At 39.5% G+C, this 23,783-nt stretch overlaps 1 protein-coding gene across 1 annotated transcript; it reads left to right on the top strand.

Moving 5' to 3' along the window:
* The first annotated feature begins 895 nt into the window (after positions 1-895).
* LOC132197887 (BTB/POZ domain-containing protein Tiwaz) lies at positions 896-22,434 on the top strand. The gene is made up of 5 exons (XM_059621478.1): positions 896-1,094; positions 15,056-15,160; positions 15,889-16,101; positions 19,967-20,172; positions 20,769-22,434. The coding sequence occupies exons 2-5, from the start codon at positions 15,132-15,134 to the stop codon at positions 21,248-21,250; spliced, it is 930 nt and encodes a 309-aa protein (XP_059477461.1). The 5' UTR covers positions 896-1,094; positions 15,056-15,131; the 3' UTR covers positions 21,251-22,434.
* The last annotated feature ends 1,349 nt before the right edge of the window (positions 22,435-23,783 follow it).

The raw sequence follows: 23,783 nt of genomic DNA, 5'->3' as shown, positions 1-23,783 counted from the left end.
TTCGAATTCATATATTTATTAAAAAAATATTTAAAGGTTGCTAAAAGGAGGCATGCATAACAATACAATTTTCTTTCGTTCAGCCGCTGAGTCGTGTAAATTGTGTTTTTATATTTAATACATTATTAACGCTACTTTTACTTAATTTTACTAAAAATTCAAGTTTTTTACACTGTTTCAAACTATAAAAATTAGAATTTAAAGGAGTAAAGCTTTCAAAAATTTAGACCTTTATCCAGCTTTATGTTGATAATCGTTTACTATCTTTGTTAAAATAGTTTTTTTCCACATTGGCCGAGTGGGCCGAGTGTCAACTGTCAAACAAAAATTTATTTCTTGACGTGGTCCCATGGTGATCAAAATAAAATGATCAGAATAATATATTTAATGGCTTGAAGCTTTAAGAAATAATGTTTAGAGCTTCTTAATGTCATATGTTTAAAATCTTTTTATGTTCTATTTTAAAGATAAAAATTATTTTTTTATTTGGTTTCTATCTATTTTTATTGTCATTTGGTCAACTGACCGTCTTTTCAAAATAATATTTTTTGTTTTGAGAAAAAAAAGCACGTAGCAAGAAAATTAATGTAGGTTAAAAATAAAATTGCAATTTAAAAATAGGGACAAAATATTGCAATGCAAATTTTTCTCTGGCCTCTTCCAAAGATGAAGCTCAATTTAGAATTTCTTGGGAGTCTTGTTTTGGAAATGCAAGAGCCCGAGGCGATTAGGATTTAGTGTCTTTGCGCCATGTGCGACGGATCGGGATGGATGGATGCTGGATGATAGCCCGAGGCCTCCCCTCCGTGGCCTGCTCTCGTTGGCGGGCGGGGAGTTCGGCGGGGAGTCGAAGAGGCTCGCGTGCCCCGCGAGTCTACCACCGCGAGATAGACACTCGGAGTGCGCGGCAGCGAGAACAGCGAAGCGAGCAAGGGAACGAACGAACGGCAAGCGTAGTGCGCGACTCGACCCACACAAACGTCCTTTCGGCAGCCCCGGCTCCGAACCACGTGGCGCCGCGTCGACGCCACGCACCAGCATCGCCCGCTCGGCGCCGCCACGATTGAAGCCGTAAAGCTGGAGTACCACAAAAGGTGAGTCGGAAAATACAATTGTCACAAAAATATGGAAATAAAATAATGCTTGTAATTAATAACAAAAAATTAGTCATAAATAAAATAATAATCTCATGTGTGGCACTCGCAATATCAAATATTTTTTTTTTACAAAAGTGAGTTTGCGTAGGACTTGAGTAGACTGTCGGTGTTGCAGAATCGAGAAAAAACCTGTTGATATTTACAGCAGGCGAGCATTTGAGAAACGAGTATTTGAATTCTGTCAAAGCAAGCCAAGTTTTTTCCAGCAAAATTTCACTTCTTTTTCCGGGTGGATGTATTTTTGTTTTAACTAATTGGAAATGAGGCAAGCGTTATAAAATTCAGATCATTATTGAAAGTTTTTCGTTCGATTTATTTATTTTTTTCTCTTCATAAGTTTCGAAATGTGGTCGGTTTGCAATGCAGATTGGATCGTGTTCGTTTGTTCGGCGTTTGGCGCCGAAAGCGAAAAGTATAATTTTGCCGAAGTGGAACGGGTTGGGAGCGTCGGAGGTTCGGTGCCGCGGGCCAAGCTCGCAGAGCAGAGAGTTCTCTCTAGCAAGCGAGCGAACGAACGAACGAGTCTCTTTTCTTTCTGCTCCGCAGCTCTGCCATTGTAATTTTCTTTTAATATTGTGTGCGCTCGCCCCGCGGCCGTTTTTGCTCTCTATCAAATTTATCGGGCGGGCGAGCGGCGTGCGCCCCGAGGCGCCCACTCCGAACTCCCAGTCCGCCCGCCCGCCCGTTCGCCTGCGCGCAGGTATTTTCCAAATTGAGCCGCCGCCGGCGAATTATTTCCATGCTGATTGCATTTCTTCTTATTTATTTTCCATATTCTCTCCGCGCGCCAGCCGTCACCGATCGAACACCATTTCATATCAGGCGTGCAATTAAAAAGTGTGGATTTCTGAACAGATTTTATAAATTAATTTTTCCAGGATATTTTTTTTTTGTTTTTGAACGGAGAGGAGTAGTTCACACGCGCGATTAATGGGTTTCGTTGGCCGCGATTTGTGGGTCGGACCGAGAATCGTGAGCACGACGAGCGGCACGCGCCTTTCAAGCCTCTTTAATTCCTCACGAGCGTGAGCGCGTAATGCAGGCAGTCTAGAATCGGAGAGAGAAAGAAAAACGCGGCCCAAACGAGGAGCAAATAAAAATTCCGATTTTTATTGCACCAAAAATCGGATAAATTCACTTAAATCTCACGAATTAAAATAAAATAAATTCACTTTTTTGTGTTTATCTATTTTGACTGGATTAAAATATAGATGGATGCAAATCGATTTTTCAAACGTCAAAACTTCAAACGTCATTTAATTAAAGAACTTAATATTATAAAAGACTTTCACATGACATGTTTTTGCGTACACGCGCCAACTGAACCCAATATCAGTTTAATCAGCTCTCAAAGCAATAAGTTCACTTATCTCGTTTTTACTCTTTACTTAAATCATTTTTTTCTTATCCGTAATTCAAAACTCAACGAACATTAACAATAAACTTTTTAGGAATTTTTTCCTTTTCTAATTTGTCTCATAAAAAAATTAATTAAACGAGAAAGGCAAGCTGATATTAAGTAATCAAGTTATTGAAAAGTTATCGTAAAGTGCCAAATAAAAATGCCTTACTTGTTTTGAATTGCCATAGTTCTTTTATTTATTCATTTTTTTTTCCACTATGTAAACAATCCATATTTCTGTATAAATTCATAAATTTTAACTCGACCTTGTCCTTTTTAGCTGCTAGTGTCCGTTGCTTCCTTCTCATAAATGTATTTTTTTCTTTCCCCTCCTGCCCTGAGGCACATTCACAATGGAAACGGCGCCGGGGTCCCTTATTTTTCGTTTTCATCCCTCTGGCGATGCTGGCCGGCCATCGTCGCGTTCTTGTGCGTGCCCCAGGCGAATTCCTCAATCCTCTGCTCTCGATCCCGTTTCGTCCTCTCTTCTCTTGGGGGCACAGGGACGCGCACACTTTTTCGTTCCTGCGAACCGAGCTTAAGGGTAGGCGGGCGTGAAATTGGGCGCAAATTAAAAACACGGCGCGCCCGGCTGCGTTTTAATCTGTGCAAAACAAACGGCCGCCGCCTGAGCAAATAATACGCTCGTCAAATTACATTTTTGAGCAAACACACGCGCGGCCGCGACTTTCATCTCACCAACTGCTGCACTCGCCCTCTCCACAATCTCTTACCAAATTCTGTGGCAAAAGCTGGAAAAGAGCCCTTGAGAAATTTGCTCTTTTGCCCCAAATATATACTTGAGATAAGTGAAAGGTGCTTGAAAATTTTTGTCTCATAAAACCTGAGTTTAAATTTCGTCGTTTCATGTTCGATTTAAAAATGTATTGGTTTAAAATTGGTGTGCTCACAAAAAAGCAACACTGAATTAAGTTTTTTTCCATGAAAATAAAGTTGGCCATATGGATTGGAATGCAGCGAAAGCACAATTCTAAAACAATTAAGCAACAATTGAACCCATATGCATTAAAAGTTTGCAAGATTTAACAGCAACCATATGAGAAAGATCAATTATGTCATTAAAAAAAATTATTGCGAGTAATGCTGTGGTTGATATTGAGATTGTTGTAATTAATTTTGTTAGTAATTCCTTGCAAGAAAAAAACTTGCTTTAGAGTTTTTAAAAATCAAAATCTTCTTATTCTGTATGTACCTATTTTGTAATTAATTATAAAGCTTCTATTAGCAAAAAAGGAGCCTGAAGGATGTGACCTTTTTGGTGGCTTTTTCACGTAAATATAAATTTGCAAAAACCTTGGCGGAGGTGCTCTCTGGGCGGTATACTATTCTCTGCATTTTTGACTTTTTGTTGAAATTTTCTGAATTTGCACATTTGACCCGGGGCCAATCGGCGCCGTGTGTCGGAGGGAAAACAAAAGCGACGAGTGTTGTTGCGGTTTTCGTTTGGAGAGAAAAGAAAGAGAGGCTTGTGATGTGCAGCGTGGCCGACGGCGTCGCAAAACGTCACTCGGCGTTTATTGTTTTGATTTTTATTCGCTCTCTCTGCCTTTTGATAAATGGTCTCGCGCCAAGGTGGCCACGAGCAACCCTGCCGCTGACGACTTATTACGAAAAACCCGCGGCGCCTTATTTTCGCCTGTGCGCGAAATATGCGCCCCGACGCTGCTGCATAAATAAATATATGTGTTGTGTGCGAGTCTGGGCGTGACGAGTGGAAAAGTAGCCTCGTCAGCCGCTGGCCCTTTTAGCCCTTTTATTTTCCCTCTCGCGCTGCGTGATTTTAAACGGCGGACGCGAGACGAGTGCTGATTGCGAGGGCGATGAGACGAAAACGCGCGTTGCACACAAAAATCGCTCTATTCAACCGCGACAAACACACAAACCCCAAAGGCAATTTCTTCTTTTTGTTTTCCAACTCCAATCAAAAAGTAAAACCAATGGGAAAAAATAATAGAAACAAATTTGTCAAAAATTGAAATTTTATATTTCATGAATGTCAATTTCAGCGCAAAATAAATTTTTTAACTTATTAAAACCAATCAAATGATTTCCCTCATGTGCATATCAAGTATATTTATTTTTAAAAACTGGGTTAATTTTTTAAGATCACATCCTCATTTTGTTGTTAAAATTGATGTTTCTGACAGGTAAATTGAGCTACAAACTTCAATAATTTAATTGAAATTTATAAATCAATCAATCATATAGGAGCACCAATGGCAAATATTTTTTTATAAAATTTGGTCCCAGAATGCAGTTTATAGGGGTGTCAAAAATTGACCTTAAACTCAACCTCTCTTGATAGAACTCACTAAATGCAACGTGTTTTTCAAGGCGTTGGTATTTTCCGATGGTTTTGCCAATATAAGAGTTACTTCTTCCATTCTCTAGCTGCCCTGTTGATTGGAAGATTTTGCACTAAGGAGTTATAATAGGCTTCATTGTTGCAAAAATTATTCACAAAATAAATTGATTCAATATAGGCGACCTGGTTAAAAAAAAAACTAAACTTCTGGAGTCGTTAATGACAAAATAATCATCTATTGCTCGAAGCACATGACGAGTTTTTGAAAATAAAATGTTTGACCTGCCAGGACAGATGGGACTAAATATTTTTTCACGACTCTTTACAGAGGTTTAAAAAACTTTATTCCTTCGTATCCTGGCAATCCTTAATGACGAAATCATCATCTATTGCTCGAAGCACACAAGTTTTTTGAAAATAAAATGTTTGACTTGCCAGGACAAATAGGACTGCACTCTTTTGAATAGTTCTATATAAATTTATTTCTGGCTAACCAGGCAGTTTCACCCCAAACGCGATATTTTTTATAATTTTCTGAGTTGAGGCTCAATGAAACATCTAAATATAGTAAATAATATTTTAACTCGTTACCTAGTAACTGAATTTTGAAGAATTGATTTCTTCATGCTTCGGCCTTTTTTTACAATTTCACGTCAGAGTAATAAAATTGACTGAAGATTTTCATATTTTCCTGAGATTTGTATTTTTCTTCAGTTTTTGAAGGGTTGGTCAAGGGGCATTAATACAAAGGGTGCTTGTTGCATTATTGCTGGGCAGGTGGGGCCGATTGCGCTCCGCTCTCGAGGGCCTTTGCGTGTTGCTGTTTGAATTAGCCGCTTTGTTTGCCTTCTTTATTCTTCGGGTCAGCTCTTTATTTGCGCGCCCCCGTCGGTCCGTCGCGCGCGCGTTGTTCGCCGTTGTTTCGCCGGTGTGCAGCCTTGAGGTAGCGCGAAACAATGCCGGAGCGCAAACACGGCCGGCCATACATATACTGCGTACCTCTGGCTGCTGCCCATGTTAATTCCGCCGCGACTTTGCGCTCTTTTATTGTGTGGCGCCGCGGCAAAGGGTTGTTTCGCCGAGCGAGCGCCGCCGGGCGAATATTTGATCAACTGCCCTTTCTCTCTCTCTCTCTCTCTCTCTCTCTCTCTGTGCGTGCGTGTATGTTAGTGTATGTGCTGGGTGGGCGCAGGCGAAATTGAAACACGCCGCTGCCCAGCCGGGCTAATTCGCAGCAACAAAGCGGCCCGGCGGAAAACTCGACACGAAAACTCCCTTGCTGAGTACGTAAATGTTACACTTGCAGGAATAAATCCACATTTTCAGTGCTGCTTTTATAAAAGCATAACATAATGCAAAAGGCAAAAACTAAAAGGGAGTTGAGAATCTGCTGTTTTGAAAAAGACTATTCTTATCTAGAACTGATATTATGAGAAGATTAAAATTTTGCTGAATGACAAGCCTTTCTCTGTTTATAAATTAAATTTCAATTTAGATCCTTTTTTAAATTATTGTTGCTACATATATTAAATAATAAAAAAATGTAACCTTTAAAAAGAAATTTATTATCTGATTGAAATCCGGTTTTTTCACTTTTGTGCAATGTATTTATAGAAATTTAACTTTTCATCTAATTGCTCTTAAAATTAGTTAATTTTTTCTGTACAGCACCAATGATGAATTTGAATATTGTTTGTTAAGCTTATTTCACTGCGATAAAAATTTAAAAAATTGTACAAATGTTTTTATAACATTTTATTTTTTACTAAAAAATTGGTTTAGTGATACATTTGAATACAATTTGCAATTAAAAAGGGGAAATTTGTTATTTTTGAAAAATGATAACCTAATTTTCTAAAGAATTATATAAATCTATATGGATTTTTTTGTGGTAGTTAACTCATCAGTCATTTCAATCAATTATTATTTTGATATGTGGTGATATTTATGGTATTTTAGATAAAGATGCCAAATTTTTGCGTGCAGTAATAACATCTAAGATCTTTTGTGTGGAAGAATAGTTAATTAGATTGTCATATATTTTATTAACAATGAACATTCCTATACGGTTTAGCTAAAAAAGCACAAATAAATTCTCAATTACATTCTATAAAAAAAAATAAAATTGTATAAACAATGTGATGTTAAGAACAATTTGAACAAATAAACAACAATAATAAAGTACTGGCCATAAATCTTTCTACTTTGGCAAAAAACTGATGACATGCTGAAAATTAAGGACAGTGAAAGGAAATGAGAGACTTTTGCAGACGTCTCAAAATCATGGCCTGAGAAAGTCAATTGGGATCATTATTTTAGTTTCCATCGCTCGAAATATTTTATTTCTGCACATATTCAAAAATTTCTTCATTCCTTAATATTTTTTTAATCAGTAATTAAAAATATTAATTTTTGAAAATTTTGAAACTTTAAAATTTCATCATCATAAAAATGGAAAAAAAATTCTAATTTCTTTAAAACAAAATTTGTCTACTAGCTCGTGCCGTGATGTACGAAATTGAAGTTTTACGATCTTGATGCTTGAGCGTGGGGAATGCCGCAGGAATTTCCACTTTTCGCGTTCCACATAATAAAGTAATTGATACCGCCATTCTTCCCAAGGCGGTGAACAGTCGCGGAAAGAATTCGCATTTAAATACTTCCAATGCTAATTAACAAGAGACCGGCAAAGAGTGACCGAACCAAAAATTTATAAATAATTCAAAGTGCATTTATTTTATCTGGCGAAATGCATGATTTTTCCATGATATACCTTGTGAAATTGATCGGGCCTGCGGACCAAACGTATATTCCCATGGGCCTGAAAAGGCGATCGCGCCGCAATTACGAGACGAGTCGCAGTCACGCCGCGCGGCGAGAGCAGCATATCGCGCTCGATCCCACCGTGCGCTTTTGAGCGAGCGAGTCAACAGGCGCCGCGGGCCATCCCGCTCGCTCGCTAGCCCGCTCCATCGCTCGCGCACAACAACAACAATAATAATATTTCACGCAGCCTAACCGACCCTGCCAGGCGTTCCTTCGGGCTCTCAAAAAATTTGCAGCTTTTTCCTCTGAAAACAAAAATACATTCTATTTTTCCAGAAACGATTTTTAAAATTAAAAAAAAATTCCCCCTGGGATAAAAATGTCTGCTCAGATCTTAATAATGCTAAAATGTCTGCGATGTGAAGTGAAAAGTTGAACTTTAAAGATGTTGAGCTAAATTTTGCGCAAGAAGTGAAAAATCTCGGGAGTCATGTTTGATAGAAACTACTCTTGGAATGCGCAAGTGTCTTGAATATCGCAAAATGTTTATGGCACTTTGAAAAGTTAAGACATGTAACTCCGGAAAAAATCCAAATTAGACTTTTTAAAAGCCTGATTCTGCCTCATTTTGATTACTGTGACATCGTTTACTGTAATTTAACAGTCGCGCAAATTAACAAATTGCAAGTACTGCAAAATCATTAAATCTGGTATATATTTACAATGATGAACCAAAATTTATCACCCTTGTATACAAAATGAGAAATTCTGAAAATAGCAGACAGGCACAAATGAGAAATTTTAGTCCATGTTTTCAAGTGCAATACTATATTATATAGAGTCCGGAGTGCACTACCATCAAATCTGTGTTTAAATGAAAATTTTAATTTTTATAAAGCACTTCTGTGAAAAAGCAATGTTTTGAGCAATATGAATGTTTACTTCTCTCTTGTTTGTACCTTTATTTTTTTTTTTCATTTATTTGGATGAGTTCATGCAATAGTTGCCTGATTTCGAACCCAATTTAATGAAACTAAAAATTTTGTCCCGACTGGGTCGTCGGAGCTTCGGGCCGACACCGCCGGAGCCGAACAGAGGCCAAGTCGGCAATTGAAAATTCCAGATTGGTTCGGTCGCTGGTCGGTTTTACCTCGGAGGCCTCTATTAGGGCCCACACACTGGTCCAAGAATGTCGCATAGCCGCGAGCAAACGGCCGGTTCGGTTCGTTCGCAGCGGCGGCGGCGAGCGGGAGAGAGAAAAAAATACCACCATGAGCCACTCCTGCCTGAGCGAGCGCCCGCGGCCACCAACGACAATGGATGGAGACACACGGCACAGTTGGTGACCTCGAGGGGCGACCGAGCGTCGGGCGGGCCGGCCGGCCGGCCTCATATATGGTCAGCGGGCAGCCTCCCGCCCGCGCCGCCGGCTACGCCGCAGTCCGCACACCGTCCATCGATCCGTTTTTGCGCTCCGCAAATCGTACCCCGAAGCATACCACATTTGCCTCTGACGTTTAATTATTGCAAATTGTGGTTTGATTACTCTTATAACAAAAAAATAATTATTTGCCTCCAAAGGTTTCCGAAGCACCGAAACAAATTTGAAAATTTTATTTAAAATTTCATGAAAAAGAAATAATTTGACGCCTAAAGGCATCTCTCTGATTGTTTATTTCAGGTTTTTGGAGAAGGATTAAAATTCAAAAGATTTCAAAATGGACAAACTTTTGAAAGCAAATTATTGCAAAGGAAAAAAAATGAAAAATTGTTACTCTTATTTATTATGCAGAGCCGAAAAAAGACCAAGCATTTAACTCATAGTTTAATGTTTGAGAAGAAATTTAATTAAATTTAGTTTAATAAGAATTTAATAAAAATTGGTTTTGAGCAAAAGTCACACTTTAAATAAAAGAAACTGCTTTTCAATTTTCGTAAACTGCTGAATTTGAATAATAAATGACATAAATGTTACTTTTGAAATTAATGCGGGAAACAATTTGCATATAAATATATATTATAATAATCTATCTTGAATTTTTCAAGTCCGTCCAAATTATTTGTTTTACTGCAGCACCATTTGGACTGTTGAAGGAACTAAAGGGAAGAAAGTATTTTTTTAAGTAAAATTTTTCAAACAAATTAATAATTTATTGCAATATGAATTATTACTGACATTTATATTTTCGGTTGTGTCTGGTGCGCGTCGGTTTTGTGGCTGCTTTGCTGCCTATATATGTGTAATATCTGTGTGGGAAGGCGAGGAGAATAAAAGGCCGCGAGGGTCGCTCGTCGTTCGGTCCCGACGAATGTCCGCCCGCCTCGGTGGCCTCGGGCGTCTCGAGAGCGAATTCTCTCTTTCGGTCGCTTGCATGGGAATCAAGGTGCGCACTCCACCCTCCCGAACGGAGCACACGCCTTCGGAAAACAAAGGCCCACGGGGAATTCATGACGCAACGAGCCCACGACGCTCCTCGGTCGCACCTTGATTCGCCCCGGGGCAGCTCGAAAACGCTTCGGCGTCAGCAGCGACGCCACCAGACGAGAGACACTCGCCCGTCTGTCCACGTCTGTCCTCGCGCACGTCTGCCCAAAAGGCACCTTCATACCCTGACCTGACTGACACCACTCCTAGACAAAAAGCTGGAGGTGTTGATATGCTCGTTAGGGTTGATGGCAACATCTAGTTTTTAATGAATGCTTAAATGAGGTGATTTATAATTGAGTCATGCAACTTTAAATAACGAAAAACTTTAAGCTACCTGCATAAAAGATAAGAAAAATGAAAACTTTACCATTTTTATTCTAATTCATGTTTTTAAATAATTAATTTCACAAATTTTATTATAAAAATAACAACGGGTTTTGCAATCTTCTTCGTTCTTTTGTTTAGTTTTAACGCCCTAAATCAGTTTTAGGAAGAAAATTTACCAAATTGGTGGACCATATACAGATTGTTTAATTTCATTTTCTGAATAACATCAGGGGTGTAAAATCTTATAGAATTTTAAATTTAAGGTTTAATTTTGCCTTTAATTATTTATTATCTGTTTCCATTGATTTTTGCAATGATCAAATTAAAACTATGGCTAAAAATCTTAAGATTTGTTTCAAAGATAAATTTCCCAAAATTTTTGTTCCACCGGATAAAAAGAATAAAAATTCAATACAGATAGAAGATAAAATTATTTATTTTAGAAGAATATAATAAGGGATTAGTTTCTACCTTGCTGACGCTTTTTAGTTTCGCCTCATTCTTTCTTTCTTTTTGTCGCGAAGGAAGAAAAATATTTTTGCGTAAAAAGCAGAAGTGTGAGTTTTTTGCCGGGTGGGTCGGTTGGTCTCTCCGGCGTCGGTCGGTGGTGCTTTCGGGCCGCGGGCGTTTCTTTATTCCGGTGCTGCTTCTCTCTCTCTTCGCTCAGCTCTCGCTCGTTTCGCTCTCGGCGGCTGCTGCTTTTTTAAACTTTGATGATGAGGATGCTGCGGTCGCGCCGCCGGCTGCAGCCAAAGAAAATGAGCAGATTGCGCCCGCGGGGGCCCCGTATCTGGCTGTATCTTTGCGCGCCGAGCGGCGGAGGAGCAAGTTGGATATTGCGCCCGCGGCAAGAAGCGGCTCGCAACCCTTGCTTGCTTGCTTCTCTCTCTCTCTCTCCGGCCGTGGTGTACATCTATCTGCATTACGCCGCTTCATAATTAAAACGCGCGCGCGCGCCGCCCCCGGCCACGGCGGCGGCGGCCGGAGCCAGCAGAAACCGCCCCCGGCCTCGTTGTGCTGAATAATTTAGCCAAAGTAGTTGCTCGGCCGAACGAGGCGAAGCGTCCGCCCCGGGCCCGGCCGAACCGAAAGCAAATCAGCCGGCTGACCCAAGCACCACACACATACGTCCTTTTGATCTCGGCCACAAGAAAATAACCGGCAGTCCATTCGGCTCAATTCGACTCTCATATACATGCGAACTCTTTATTGCTCCAAAAACGATTGGAATGGAAAAGTAAAATTCGAAAGCTATATCACAGATCAATTTTTGTTTATTTGTTGAAGTAAAATTATCTTGTTCGGTAATTAATTATTCAAATGAGTAATGTTATTTTTTGGGGCTTTAGCAGGACGGGCAACTGACTCCGCTATATAGGTTCTGCTGAAACCCGGGGTCTCACTCTGTAACACTGCAGGCTATCAGATAACGTGGGTGCGCAAGCATCGGAGCCACGAGGTCTGCCTTTTATTTTTGCTCTATGAAACCTATCGCACATGCTGGGAAAATTTAAACCTAGCTGCAATCAGCAATTTCCATCTGCATTGATAACAATCTCACTGACAGTAATTAAAATTTTTATCTGGATTTTTCTGTATTGTTTTATACATTCAAAGGGAAATTAAATGATCAACAATATACTTAAGATTTTCAACTGAAATTCTATATCAATTAGTAGCAAAAAAGTTACTTATTATTCAGCAGCAATATTAATTGCTGCAAAAAAGGAGCTGCTGAATGATAGCACTTAAAAAAGTAGAACAAATAATATAATAAATTTTAGTAGCTGTAGCCAAAAAAGCAGATGGGTATAAATGAGAATTAGTTATATCTTTGATTTCTTTTTTTTAGTATTTACTAGCATATTTAACATTATTAATATAAATATTCAGTTAATTAATTAATTAATTAATTAACTATTACATCAGTAAATCAATATATATGTGCTTTTAAATTCAGTATCTCTTTAAATTTTTCTTGATATATTACGATATATTATTATGTGTCAAAATTGGGTTTATTTCCATAAGCGCTAAAAATGGCACGTAATTGCTGATATATACGGTCAAAATTATTCTGGAATTTAGCGTTATTGCAAACTACTTATTTAAGAGATACTTGAATTTGATTAAAATTTTTGTGGTTTATTATACCTTATTTACTCCCTACCATAATGCTCTCTTTTACCTTTAATTTTTATATTTGATAGAATTCCCTTATTCTATATAATTCAGTAAATTAGGCAAAATTAATACCCAAAAATAACCCAAAAAATCTAAAAGTAACTTTGTTTTTGAACATCAAAATGTCATGCTATTTTCATTCAAACCTAAGAAATTGCAATTCACAATAAAATAATTTTTAAGTAAAATTCATATTAACAATGTATGTATATGTGATTATTGAACGCCAATGGCTTGCGACAATATTAAAAATTAAATCGTTTTTCAATCAACATCCACCGTTATTCTCAGCATTACAATTGAATTGAAAATATTTCAAATTAAACTTTAATTTTTTCATCAATATTTATTCTCAACGGACAAACAAGAGTTATCTGAATAATCAATCTATACTCTCATATTTTTATAAACATATCAAAAACTTCTATATCGCTCTGTATTGCGTTTATTTGGTTGACGACGTGCAATGATCGATGTGTTGATTCCACATCGAGGCAAATATTTGCAGTGAGCAAACCAAGTCGGTGCCAATCAAACGCCTTAATTACACGGCAGCGCGCAAAACTGGTTGTTGCTGCCGTTTCGCGAATGAGTCGAGAAAAAGAGGCATCAAACGGAGAACGCACGAGCCGAGATTTATTGCCGGCGATTATCGCGCGCGCGCTCCTTCGCTCGCCAGTCGCCACCGAATCGAAATCGCCTCGCCTTTCAACTGCTTCGAGACGCGGCCGCAGGAAAGTCTTGAGCAAGGCGGAGGAGACTTGAACGGGCGGTTTTTGCCCAAAACGACGCCTAATTTACTAATAAGAATTCAAATTTAGTTAAGAAATGAAATTATATTCTGGGCCTAAATTTTGATATTTAAATCAAGTCAATAAAAATTTAAGAGAGAAATTCACCCAGCAGATCTTGTTTTTACAAATTAATAATTATATAGAGACACGTCATGAATTTATGTATTAATGAAATCGCTTGATTAAAATTTGTGTTTGTGCCACAATAGCAAAAACGCAAAAACTGAAAATAAATCGATGAAAATCTTAAACACAAGTCACTTACGTATTTATTACGTAAGATTTATTACAATTTTTTGTTAAAATTGATTTTTTGGATTTTTCGTCTACAAGTGAATTAAATATTAATAAAAAATTTGGCTAATAAACGTCGATAAATGAAAATAAAAATTACTGATTTTTATTTTCTGTTGTAAAAAGCGGAGGTTAGAAAACACGTTCCATAAAAAAATTAGCTCATACTTGCTTGAAAGCCGCAAAATAGCTGTTAATATGGGGGCCGACGATGAAATTAAAAGTAATAAAGTGAAAAAATAAAGTTTTCCACTGGACATGGGCAGGTGCTAGCTTGGCGTGCGCAGATTTTTTCTGCAGATCCGAGACGGGAGCGTGTCGGACGAATTAAATTATCGCGGCAGCTGCCCGGCATTTTTCTTACTCGCCATTCAACCTGCAACTCTCATTCACCTGCCGCACCGTGAAAAAGCGGAACGTTGAGGTAAAAAAGGTGCTCTCGTGCCGCGAGTGAGCACCTGGCCGCGCGCCGCCGTCTAATATATAATTACTCATATTTTCATCTCGGCCGAAACTTTTTCCCGAAGATGTTGGTTTGCTCTGGAGGTAATTGAATATCTGATGCGCGCGCGGGCAAACTCAATTACAGCGCGCGCGAGTGCAGCTTAATGAGGCCGTTAATATTGACGAGCTCGGCGAAATCATCAGCTCGCTTTTTCACCCCGCGCGTTTTTATTCACCGCTCGGCCGCGACGCTAATTTGATTAATTAATGTTTTGCTTTCTTTGTTTTCGCTGCCGAGCGAACCGGGCGAGGGGTTGCGCCAGATGAAAGGCAAATATTATCGCACAGCAGCACACACCGACAGAGAGAAACGAAGCAAAACAGCGCGCGCGTCTCAAGGTGCGCGCCCCGAAATTCGGGTGGACGCAAAATAAATAATAGCACAGCACGCTACAGTTTCGACCTGTGCCGAAAACGCAATTCTTCTACATCAATGCTTCACATGAATCGCGAGGAAATTGAATGCAAATTGCAAAAAAAAAAACATAAATATTGCGGAAATCCAATTGTTTAAAAAATTAAATGCAATTGTTAATACAAATAAGAGGAGAGGAGATTATCTTTAAAGAAAGATAGAGGAGAGGGGAAGAAAGGTGTTGAAATTAAATAAAATTAATTCATAAACTTAAACCACATAAAACTGTAGTATAGTCTGTGATTGAAACAGGGAAGGGGAGAAGGAGAAATGGAAATTTGGGACGGATGGAAGGATATAGAGAGATTTTGTAATAGCCAAGGGATAAATTTTTAAATCTATACCTCAACTGCTTCTAAAAATTAACACTAAATTTTCTGGTGTTATCAATCAAAGTTACGAATTACATTTTTAATAGATATTTTTTAAGATGAAAATGTTCAATTTCTTATTTACAGAAGCGCGGGAAAATGTGAGGAGCTGTCGGCCGAGGCGCACGACCACAAAGAGGCCAAACGGACTTCTCGAAACAGCATGTACCCCAGCGCCCAGATCAAAATGAGGTCAGTAAAAAAATATTAAGTTCAATGCTGTTTATTGATATATAATCCCCAGCAGGATCTCTGCCCTCAAACATCATTCATAAATGATATAAAATACAAATACAGTCGCTTGCTTTACAAAAGAGAGAATTTTTATATTGTCCATTTTCCTATCACTAAACTGCGAACGACAAATCGGATTTGAAGAGAATTTGGCGAAATCGGCCAGCAGAATAAACGAATCTAGTCGGTCAAAGGGATTCGCGGTTTGCCGCGATATTGTTGAGCCAACAATAGAGGGCAGGGGGAGGCTGGGGGTGCAGCAAATTAATCCCGAGTGGTTTCGGCAGCCCAGAGAGCCGCTCTGATGACAAATAAATGCAGCCGAGCATGTTTGGCTAATTTATTGTTGTTGCCGGTTGGTCGGTCGGTGGGTCGGCGCGCGGTTATTGTTTGGTGCGCTGTTTGACGAGGACAAAGCGCGCACCGATATTGCCCCGTCGGATCAAAGGCCGCGCGCTAATTAAAACGCTGGCCTAACTGGCTCGGCCGCCGCACGCACAAAGCGCTCGAATAATTGCACTCGAATTAAAAAATGAAATCCTAATCAAAAATAGAACAAAAGGCCTTTCACCGATCGAATCCTTTTGTGTCCCGCGCCAATTAAAATCAGCACACTTTGATCTCGTGGCCGCGCGGTGCGCGTAGTTTGCAAATATTTACACTTGTCATGTCATTTTCGGTTGCAGGCTGCTGTCTCCGAGCATCTCGCCAGCGACGTCGCCAACTATGTCCAATTCGTCGTCGCCGACGCCGCCCGGCGGCGGCTCCACGGGCGCCATCAACTACAACCACAAAATCACGGGCATCCCGTGTGTGGCCGCGGCGTCGCGGTACACGGCGCCGGTGCACATAGACGTCGGCGGCACCATTTACACCTCCTCCCTTGAGACACTGACCAAGTGAGTGCAATCAATTATTATTGTTGTGAAAATACAGATTTTTTAAAGTTTAAATTAATATGAAGTTTTGCAATATTAAATTTATGCACAATGTTTTTGGGAGATTTGCAATTTTTAACATTTTTATTTTGCTGATTCCTGATTCCGTTAACCTCTGAGAGGTTAAATAAGCTAAAATCAATTCAATCCATTATTTCAATTTATTTTATAATGAATTCATTTTTACCAGAGCTGGCTGCCAATTCTCTCCCAATGTGAATATTTCATTTGTATAACTTGTTGTGAGACATTGTGAGAGAATAAATGAATGGAAAGTATTTTTTAATCGTCTTTTATAAATCTTCGTTTTATGAGTGCAAAAAATATTCCTCGATCTTCCGAATTTGCTTGATTGTTCATTCTAAATACATGATAAGATTTCCATCCCTGTGATTATATATTTTATTTACAAAAATTATAGTGATTATATTTAAAAGTTGTTTGAATAATCGCGTTTTCTTCGGGGGAAATAATTCAAATTTTTCGCCTAAAGCGTGGCAAGGACTTGTCAGCGGAAATCGTGCTTGGCGCCGGCGGGTCTTTCCCATGCTTGGGCCCAATGCGAGATTTTGCTCTCGTCAAATCGCGGCCGCGCTCGCTCGCGCGCGCGAATCGTTTGCGGCGCCCCCGGGGCCGCTCGACTCTCCGGGTCGGTCGGTCTCGCGGTGGGCGCGCGGGGTCACGGCCTCGCACCGTCGCCGCATGCTGGGAATCGGCGGCCTGCGGCCACACGCGCATTCCTCCGCGACCCTCCGCGCGGCCGCCGGCCAAAAACCAAGAATTTACGCGCGCGTGGGAAGAAGTGGCGACAAATTTGCCAAACCGCGATCTGTGCGAATCTGCAAATTCCTCAGACCAGCAGTGTGTTGTGTTTACACATTACTATAATAATAATAGCGACCATAAACAGCAATAAATCAATTTGAATAACAAATGAGGAAAAAAAGAAATAAAACTATTATATGGAGCAATCATATACGGCCAATTTTAAATAAATCCTCTTGGCAATCAAAATTTGCTTGAAAGTTTGTCAATGGAATTTTAACCAATTTTAACTATTTTTTTCTGCTTCTCCTTTTTAATTTTTAGCAGGTTTTTGTGCAGAGCTCGGAGATTTTATTTTTGGAAACACTTAAATTAATCAAATAATAAATCATGTTTTCATTCCAAAACATAGATTTCAATAGAATATTTTTAATCTTTATCATTGGTCATTGGGGTTAATTAATCTCGGAATAATAAAGACAAACTGAAAGACTTCGTTTTGGCATGAACTTAAAAAATTAATAATTAAATTTGCTCATCACACTCATATATGACACATAGCCACAGTAAAATCAATATTTGTTTATGTCTGTTCCCAACATGAGATATTAGGGCCTGCTCTGTTGAGTATTAAAAAAATCCTTTGATAAAACTAAAGTTTTAAAAGATTTACCAATACCCCGCTATTTTTATGTGTTACACGACACGTTATCTTTTGTCTCTGGTTCACTGCAGATTTACCGAAATTTTTCGAAGTGAAACTTGCTATAGAAACAGTAAAAAGTATAGTGCACAATTAACTACATTTTTTCTTTATTTGTACCAAAACCACATCTGAAAACATCCTTGTTATGAGCAGAAGGCAGAAGATTTTTGTATTTTATTCTTGAAAAACTCGCACTTGTACCATTCTCATTGGCCAAGTAAAAATAAATTAGGTTTTGTTCTCGCATAATTATGGATATTCTAATTGAGTTTGAGAAACCTAGCTTAAAATTATATTCAGGAAATGAGATTGTCATTTTTTTATTATAATTATGATAGTTGATAATTATATAACACAAAATTTCAATCTAAAATAGGTAAAAGGTATCATAATAATTATTTGTCAGCGCATGAAATGTTGAATTAAAAAATAAATTAAATGAAAAATATTTTATTAACTAAAAAAACCGTTATTATTTTTTATACAAGTCTAATTTTTAAACCTTTTACAAATGAAAAAGCAATAATTATTAATTAGAAGTATATCAAGCGTCCAAAGCAATACAGAACAGGAAGTATTTCATTCAAGAGTAGATATTTAGATTTTTCTATGGAAATGATTATCCAAGATAGGATGAATAGGATTGACGCTGCATTAACCAAGTGAATTTTGGCAAATTTTAAAAGCAGAGGTCCCGTTTTTTTGTATTCCTTCCTCACTCGGCACATCATTTTTACAACTTCTTGCAAATTTTTTTAACTCTTAGTTTCAATTTTTATAGCCTTTTCGCTTTATTGAGTTCAATAGAACAAAGGGGAAAGATGGCAAACGTTGAATTAATTATCTAATCGCACAAACCTGATGGAATTCCTAAACACACACTCGGCGTCCTGCTTAATATATATTTTCCGTCGCTCGTTTCCCTTGAGAAAGGACGCGAGTGCGCGCATAAGAAAAAGGGGCCTGCGGCGCGTCGGCTCGTTCTCTCGTGGCATGCGAGGGGCCGCAGGCGGCCACGGCCGCCGGGGCCGTCGTGCCGTGCGCCTTCATGGGAATGGGAACCGAGCGAGAGTGCAATCAGCGCCGACGAGAGAGAGAGAGAGAGGCGCCCGCGGCCCTTCGGATGCCGCGCGTTCCGCCCGAGCGAGACCATCAAGAAGAAACGCAGCATAAAGAGACGCAATACACTTCATGAGCTCAACAAACGAGTCATTATTTAATTCTAATCGGATAAACATAAGGAAATGCATATATAAATGTTTTGAGATGGAAAAATCGTGCGATCTTGACATTTTTCAAGGCAGGTGATAGCACTATTTTTTTTTTTTTTTTTTTTTGCTTTCTTTGCAAAGTAGTATGCAGAATTTTATCGTTCAATCTATGAAATATTTCTTCATATTTCAACTGGTTTTTCGAATGTAATGATATTAGTTTTTTTATGCATTAACATTTCTCATATGTTCTTTCATTTTTAATTGTTCTAAAAAAAAATTAGCTAATCAGCAAATTTTCCAAATTTTTATATCCATGAAATTATTTAGTTTCTCAAATTTATTTTTTCATTTGGTTAAAATCAGTTAAAATCTTTCTTTTAATAAAACAATAAGAAACGATGCCTTCTTTATTTAATATTTATTCCATGATTTAATTCTCCTAATTTTTCATAAGAGGAAAACTGCTCTATCAGAGAATAATTTGTTTTTAAGTTTCGCCAAATAAAAAAAAAATTAACAGGACCGCACGTCCCTTTCCGCCTCTCGTGCCCTCATGGCTCAAGCAGGAATGAAAAGAATTTGGTCAGCGCCTAAAGCAAATCAAAGCAGAGGTGAAATTGTGTTCGGCGCTGATTTAGGCCCGCGGCTCAGCCGTCGGGACGGCCGCCCACCTGCCTTCAAATGGCTCTGCGTGGGTGCAGCTGAGCGATCGGTATAGCACAGGCCGTGGCCATCAAGATCGCTCGCCGAAGGGAATGAAAGCATTAATTTCGTGGGAAAACACAATGAGGAGAGAGGAGCCTATCGTGTTGAAATGGACCGGCTCAACTAAGCATTACTGATCGATAATCTTTCATGTCCATCTTTATACAACACTCATTACTTACTCATCTGTCTTATCTAAATTATATAAATCATTTCGTTTTTACTAAAAGAGTCAAAACATTTTGATTTTTGAAATGGAAAATTTCGTTGTACAAGGAAAAATTGTTAAATATTTAACTTCTAAACATTTTGCATTTTGAATTACATTTAATCAAAAATTTGTTATAAAAGTTAAAAATTAAATGGTAAAATATTATTAATTATTTTGCTGAGCGATTTTTGGACTAAAATTTGGCACCCTTTTCTGTTCATCCAGGTACCCTGAGTCTCGGCTGGCGAAACTCTTCAACGGCAGCATTCCGATCGTGCTGGACAGTCTGAAGCAGCACTACTTCATCGACCGGGACGGTGCCATGTTCCGACACATCCTCAACTTCATGCGCAACTCGAAGCTGCTTTTGCAGGACAACTTTGACGACCTCGAACTGCTGCTCGAGGAGGCGCGCTACTTCGAAATCCCACGTGAGTGAGCAGTTTTTTCTTTTGTCAATTACATATAACTCAGTTTTTTTGTTGCTGCGAGTGCGTTTTGAGTTTCACAAAAAGATATTCTTTCTCGCACCTGGGGCGCTGACGTCAGCCGCCGTGCAATGCAAGGGCGGACCCTGGCAATAACAATAAATAACGCGCGGCGCCCCCGGCCGAACGCGCTTTGCCCGACGACGCCCGCGGCACTTGGCCGACGCAAAACCACTCGTTTGGAGCTTTTCCTGCTACAGGCTCAAATGGCTCAATATTATTATTCTTTCAAGGTGAAGTTGCCATTTTGAAAAATGAACTAATCAAAAAAGTTGGCAAGAAAAAAACGGATTGGAATATGTACGATTTTGAAAGGGCTTCGTTTAACCGAATGATTAAGCCATCTGATTTAGAAGACTTCTTTCAAATTTGAAAAAAAATTGGCAAATAAGAATTTTAATAAAGTTGGCAAGTACAAAATGTATAATAATACTGGGATAATTTTTATACTGACGAAGTCCAGAGAATAGCGCCCATTATTCTTTCAATACTTTTCATGGCTGTTTCAAGCTAATGATATCCAAATTTATTTGTTGCAGAAATGGTGCGTCAGCTGGAGGAACTGAAGCGCGAGAGGCAGCAGTCATCATCAAGTTTGGGCGGCGGTCATCGCGCGAGTGCGTCGTCGCGACGCGTCGGTGCTTCGCGGCACGACGGATGCGGCGGGCGGCGCTCGGCCGATGAGGACGACGGCGGCGGCGCCGCGTACGAGTGCGTGGCGCTGCACGTGAGTCCCGACCTGGGCGAACGCATCATGCTTTCGGGCGAGCGGGCGGTGATCGACGAGTCGTTCCCCGAGACGGCGCAGGCACTGATGGACGCGCGTTCGAGCGTCGCGTGGAACCACGACGCGCGCCACGTGATCCGCTTCCCGCTGAACGGCTACTGCAAGATCAACTCGATGCAGGCGATCACGCGGCTGCTCAACGCCGGCTTCAAGATCGCCGCCAGCAACGGCGGCGGCGTCGAGGGCCAGCAGTTCTCCGAGTACCTGCTCGTGCGCCGCGTCTTCCCCATGTGACCCCCGCGACCCCCAACCACCCGAGCCCTCCGCGCCAAAGTCTGCAGCCCCCACGAGCCACAAACAGGGTAAAATCGAGGAAAGCCCTCCAAAGTATATATGTGCAGGCCGGTGACATACTCGCAGATTTTCTTCTTAAACGTTTTAAGCAATTTTTTGAAAGAAAATAATCAAAACCTGTTTTGGAATTCGCTGTATTTTAATACTTTTCTAATTTAAGATTCATATTGGAGAAAATATGCCTTAAAGCCGTTCTGTTGAAGTAAGGTAAAAAGTTTGCTTTTATTTGAAAATTAACTGACCTTTGACCGGACGAAACGCTGCAAATAGCTTGGAAATTTGTGCAAATTACAAATACTTAGTTTTTTTTCCGCTGTAAGTAAAATAATTGCCATTTTTATCAGGTTGAAATTCTTAGATGTTGCAATACATTTTTTAGAGTAATCCTGTCAAAATGAAATTGAATTTTGGCACTCAACAGATCATATTACTCAAAACTTTTATTTGCGCACCATGGGAATCGCAATTGGTCTGGTCAGCTAATTTTTGCCTCCCTCCCATCCTAATCAAAGATGTTGTTGTCCTTTACGAATCAAAAGTTTTTCCATTGTTTGCCTAGGCGCGTTATTAAATATTACAATGTTTCCTCCTTACTATTATTAAATAATGTAATTTCGCCCCCGATAAAGATTCGGCAAGGTCGCGGACAAGGTGATGTGATCTCAGACAGTTGCACCCTCTGTCTTTTCTATACTTGGCTTCGACTCAGACACGTTTGTAAATAAAGGAATCATCGTTGTAGTGTCGTTTTCCACTCACCCACTCTCTGAATGAAAACTGACTTGCTCGCCGGGAGGACAATCAGCCAGCCGCCGTTGATTACTTTTTACACTACTAACTTTCCTCTTTTATGAAGCAGAGTATAATTAAAACGAAAAAATAATTGAAATCATATGTGCGGGTGCGAGACGCGACATCAAAAATTAATTTTTTTCCGATTAAAAATTGTCGTGTGTTTTGATGTCACAAATCTGACAAAAAAACTTGATAAAATGTAAAAAAAAAATTAAACACTGTCTCGGGCTCCTCGGAATTTTTGTAAATACTCAAAGTCGTCCAAACGAAAAGCTCTCTTTCTGTAAGATGTATAAAGAATAAAAACAGTAAATCGATCTAACATTGAATTTCTTTAATTTTCTATTTTGAAAATCCTACTCTAATTTTTTTTTTGCGATGAATTGTGATGGTGGTGGCGGAGGAGCACACAGCAGGGGGTACTGTTTAATTCGGCCGGGGATTGATTTGTGCATGAAATATTGATTGGAGCGCCGCGGAGATAATTAAAAGTGGCTCTCTCGGCGGCGGTGGCCCGGAGGCCCGGAGGCGGCCCCGCGGGGCCTCGCCGGCGCAATTGGTTCGCTCGCGAGAGCGGCGCGATATTGAGTTGCGGTTGCCATGGCGACGCCAAAGGAGAGCCTCCGACGCCGCCGGCCCTTCTCTTGTGCGCGCCCAACGAGGACGAACGCGAACGAGAGCAGCCCCGCGGGCCAGATATTCGATATGCAAACCCGCCGCCGTCCTGCCCCCGGCCCGTCGCTGCCTCCGGCCATGCCGACTGCTTTTTCTAATCAACTCTCACCCGTCCGACTCCGGCTCAAATTTATTTTTGAAAAATGGCGAGGGAAAAATTTAAATGCGTTACATTTTTTGTTCCCCCTAATAATTATAATTAACTGGAATTAAAATTGTTGTATAGATTATAAATTGATCATTGTCTCAATCAAATGGAGCTTTTTTATTTGAAGTTAACAAAACTACATTGAATTAAAAATGAACCATGGGATTAAACAAACTTATCAAAATTATATATGAGTTTATTTATTTTATTATATCCTACGATAAATATAAAAAGGACATTGATTTTAATCAAAATCATTAACTAAAATGATCAAAAATACAAACACGAACTAAGAAGCTGAAGAGACAAACTAATCAAATATTAATTTCATATAACATTTGTTTTAGGCTAAACTATATATTTACCTCCGTTTGCCTTCGATTTCAGGAAAATTTGTTTTACATTTTGGAAGCATTTTTCAATTTCAGATGAGATTTTGAAGAAAACAGCTTCTCTTCTTACTTCTTTATAATCCCTCGATCTTTAAACACCATGTTTTCTTTTCACTGCTTAGGCGCTCATACTTTCCGACGCGAAACTCGATATCACGCGCGCGAACGTGATTAAAAGTTGAAAAAGAAGAAAGAACCTGCGAAAACAAAACAAGCTGAAAGGGAGCCTTCAACGCCAGAAATTATCAAAGGCGGAGAGAAAATAGGGAGCTTGTTTTCTTTCTGCTTTTTTTCCGGACGGATGAGATCGCGATGCGTCCAATTAAACGCTAATATAATGATGCCGCGATCGGATTGCCGGCGCTCGTTATCGCGCTTCTGATTTTTATACCTTTGATAGAGACGTCAAGGCAGAGAAAAAAGCAGCCAACGAGATGATCAACAACAAAGTCATTTCCCGGCC

The sequence above is a fragment of the Neocloeon triangulifer genome, unplaced genomic scaffold (genome assembly GCF_031216515.1).
Source record: "Neocloeon triangulifer isolate White Clay Creek 2 clone unplaced genomic scaffold, ASM3121651v1 ptg000012l, whole genome shotgun sequence".
NCBI classification, from domain to species: Eukaryota; Metazoa; Arthropoda; class Insecta; order Ephemeroptera; family Baetidae; genus Neocloeon; species Neocloeon triangulifer.
This window is presented reverse-complemented; position numbering and strand designations above follow the sequence as displayed.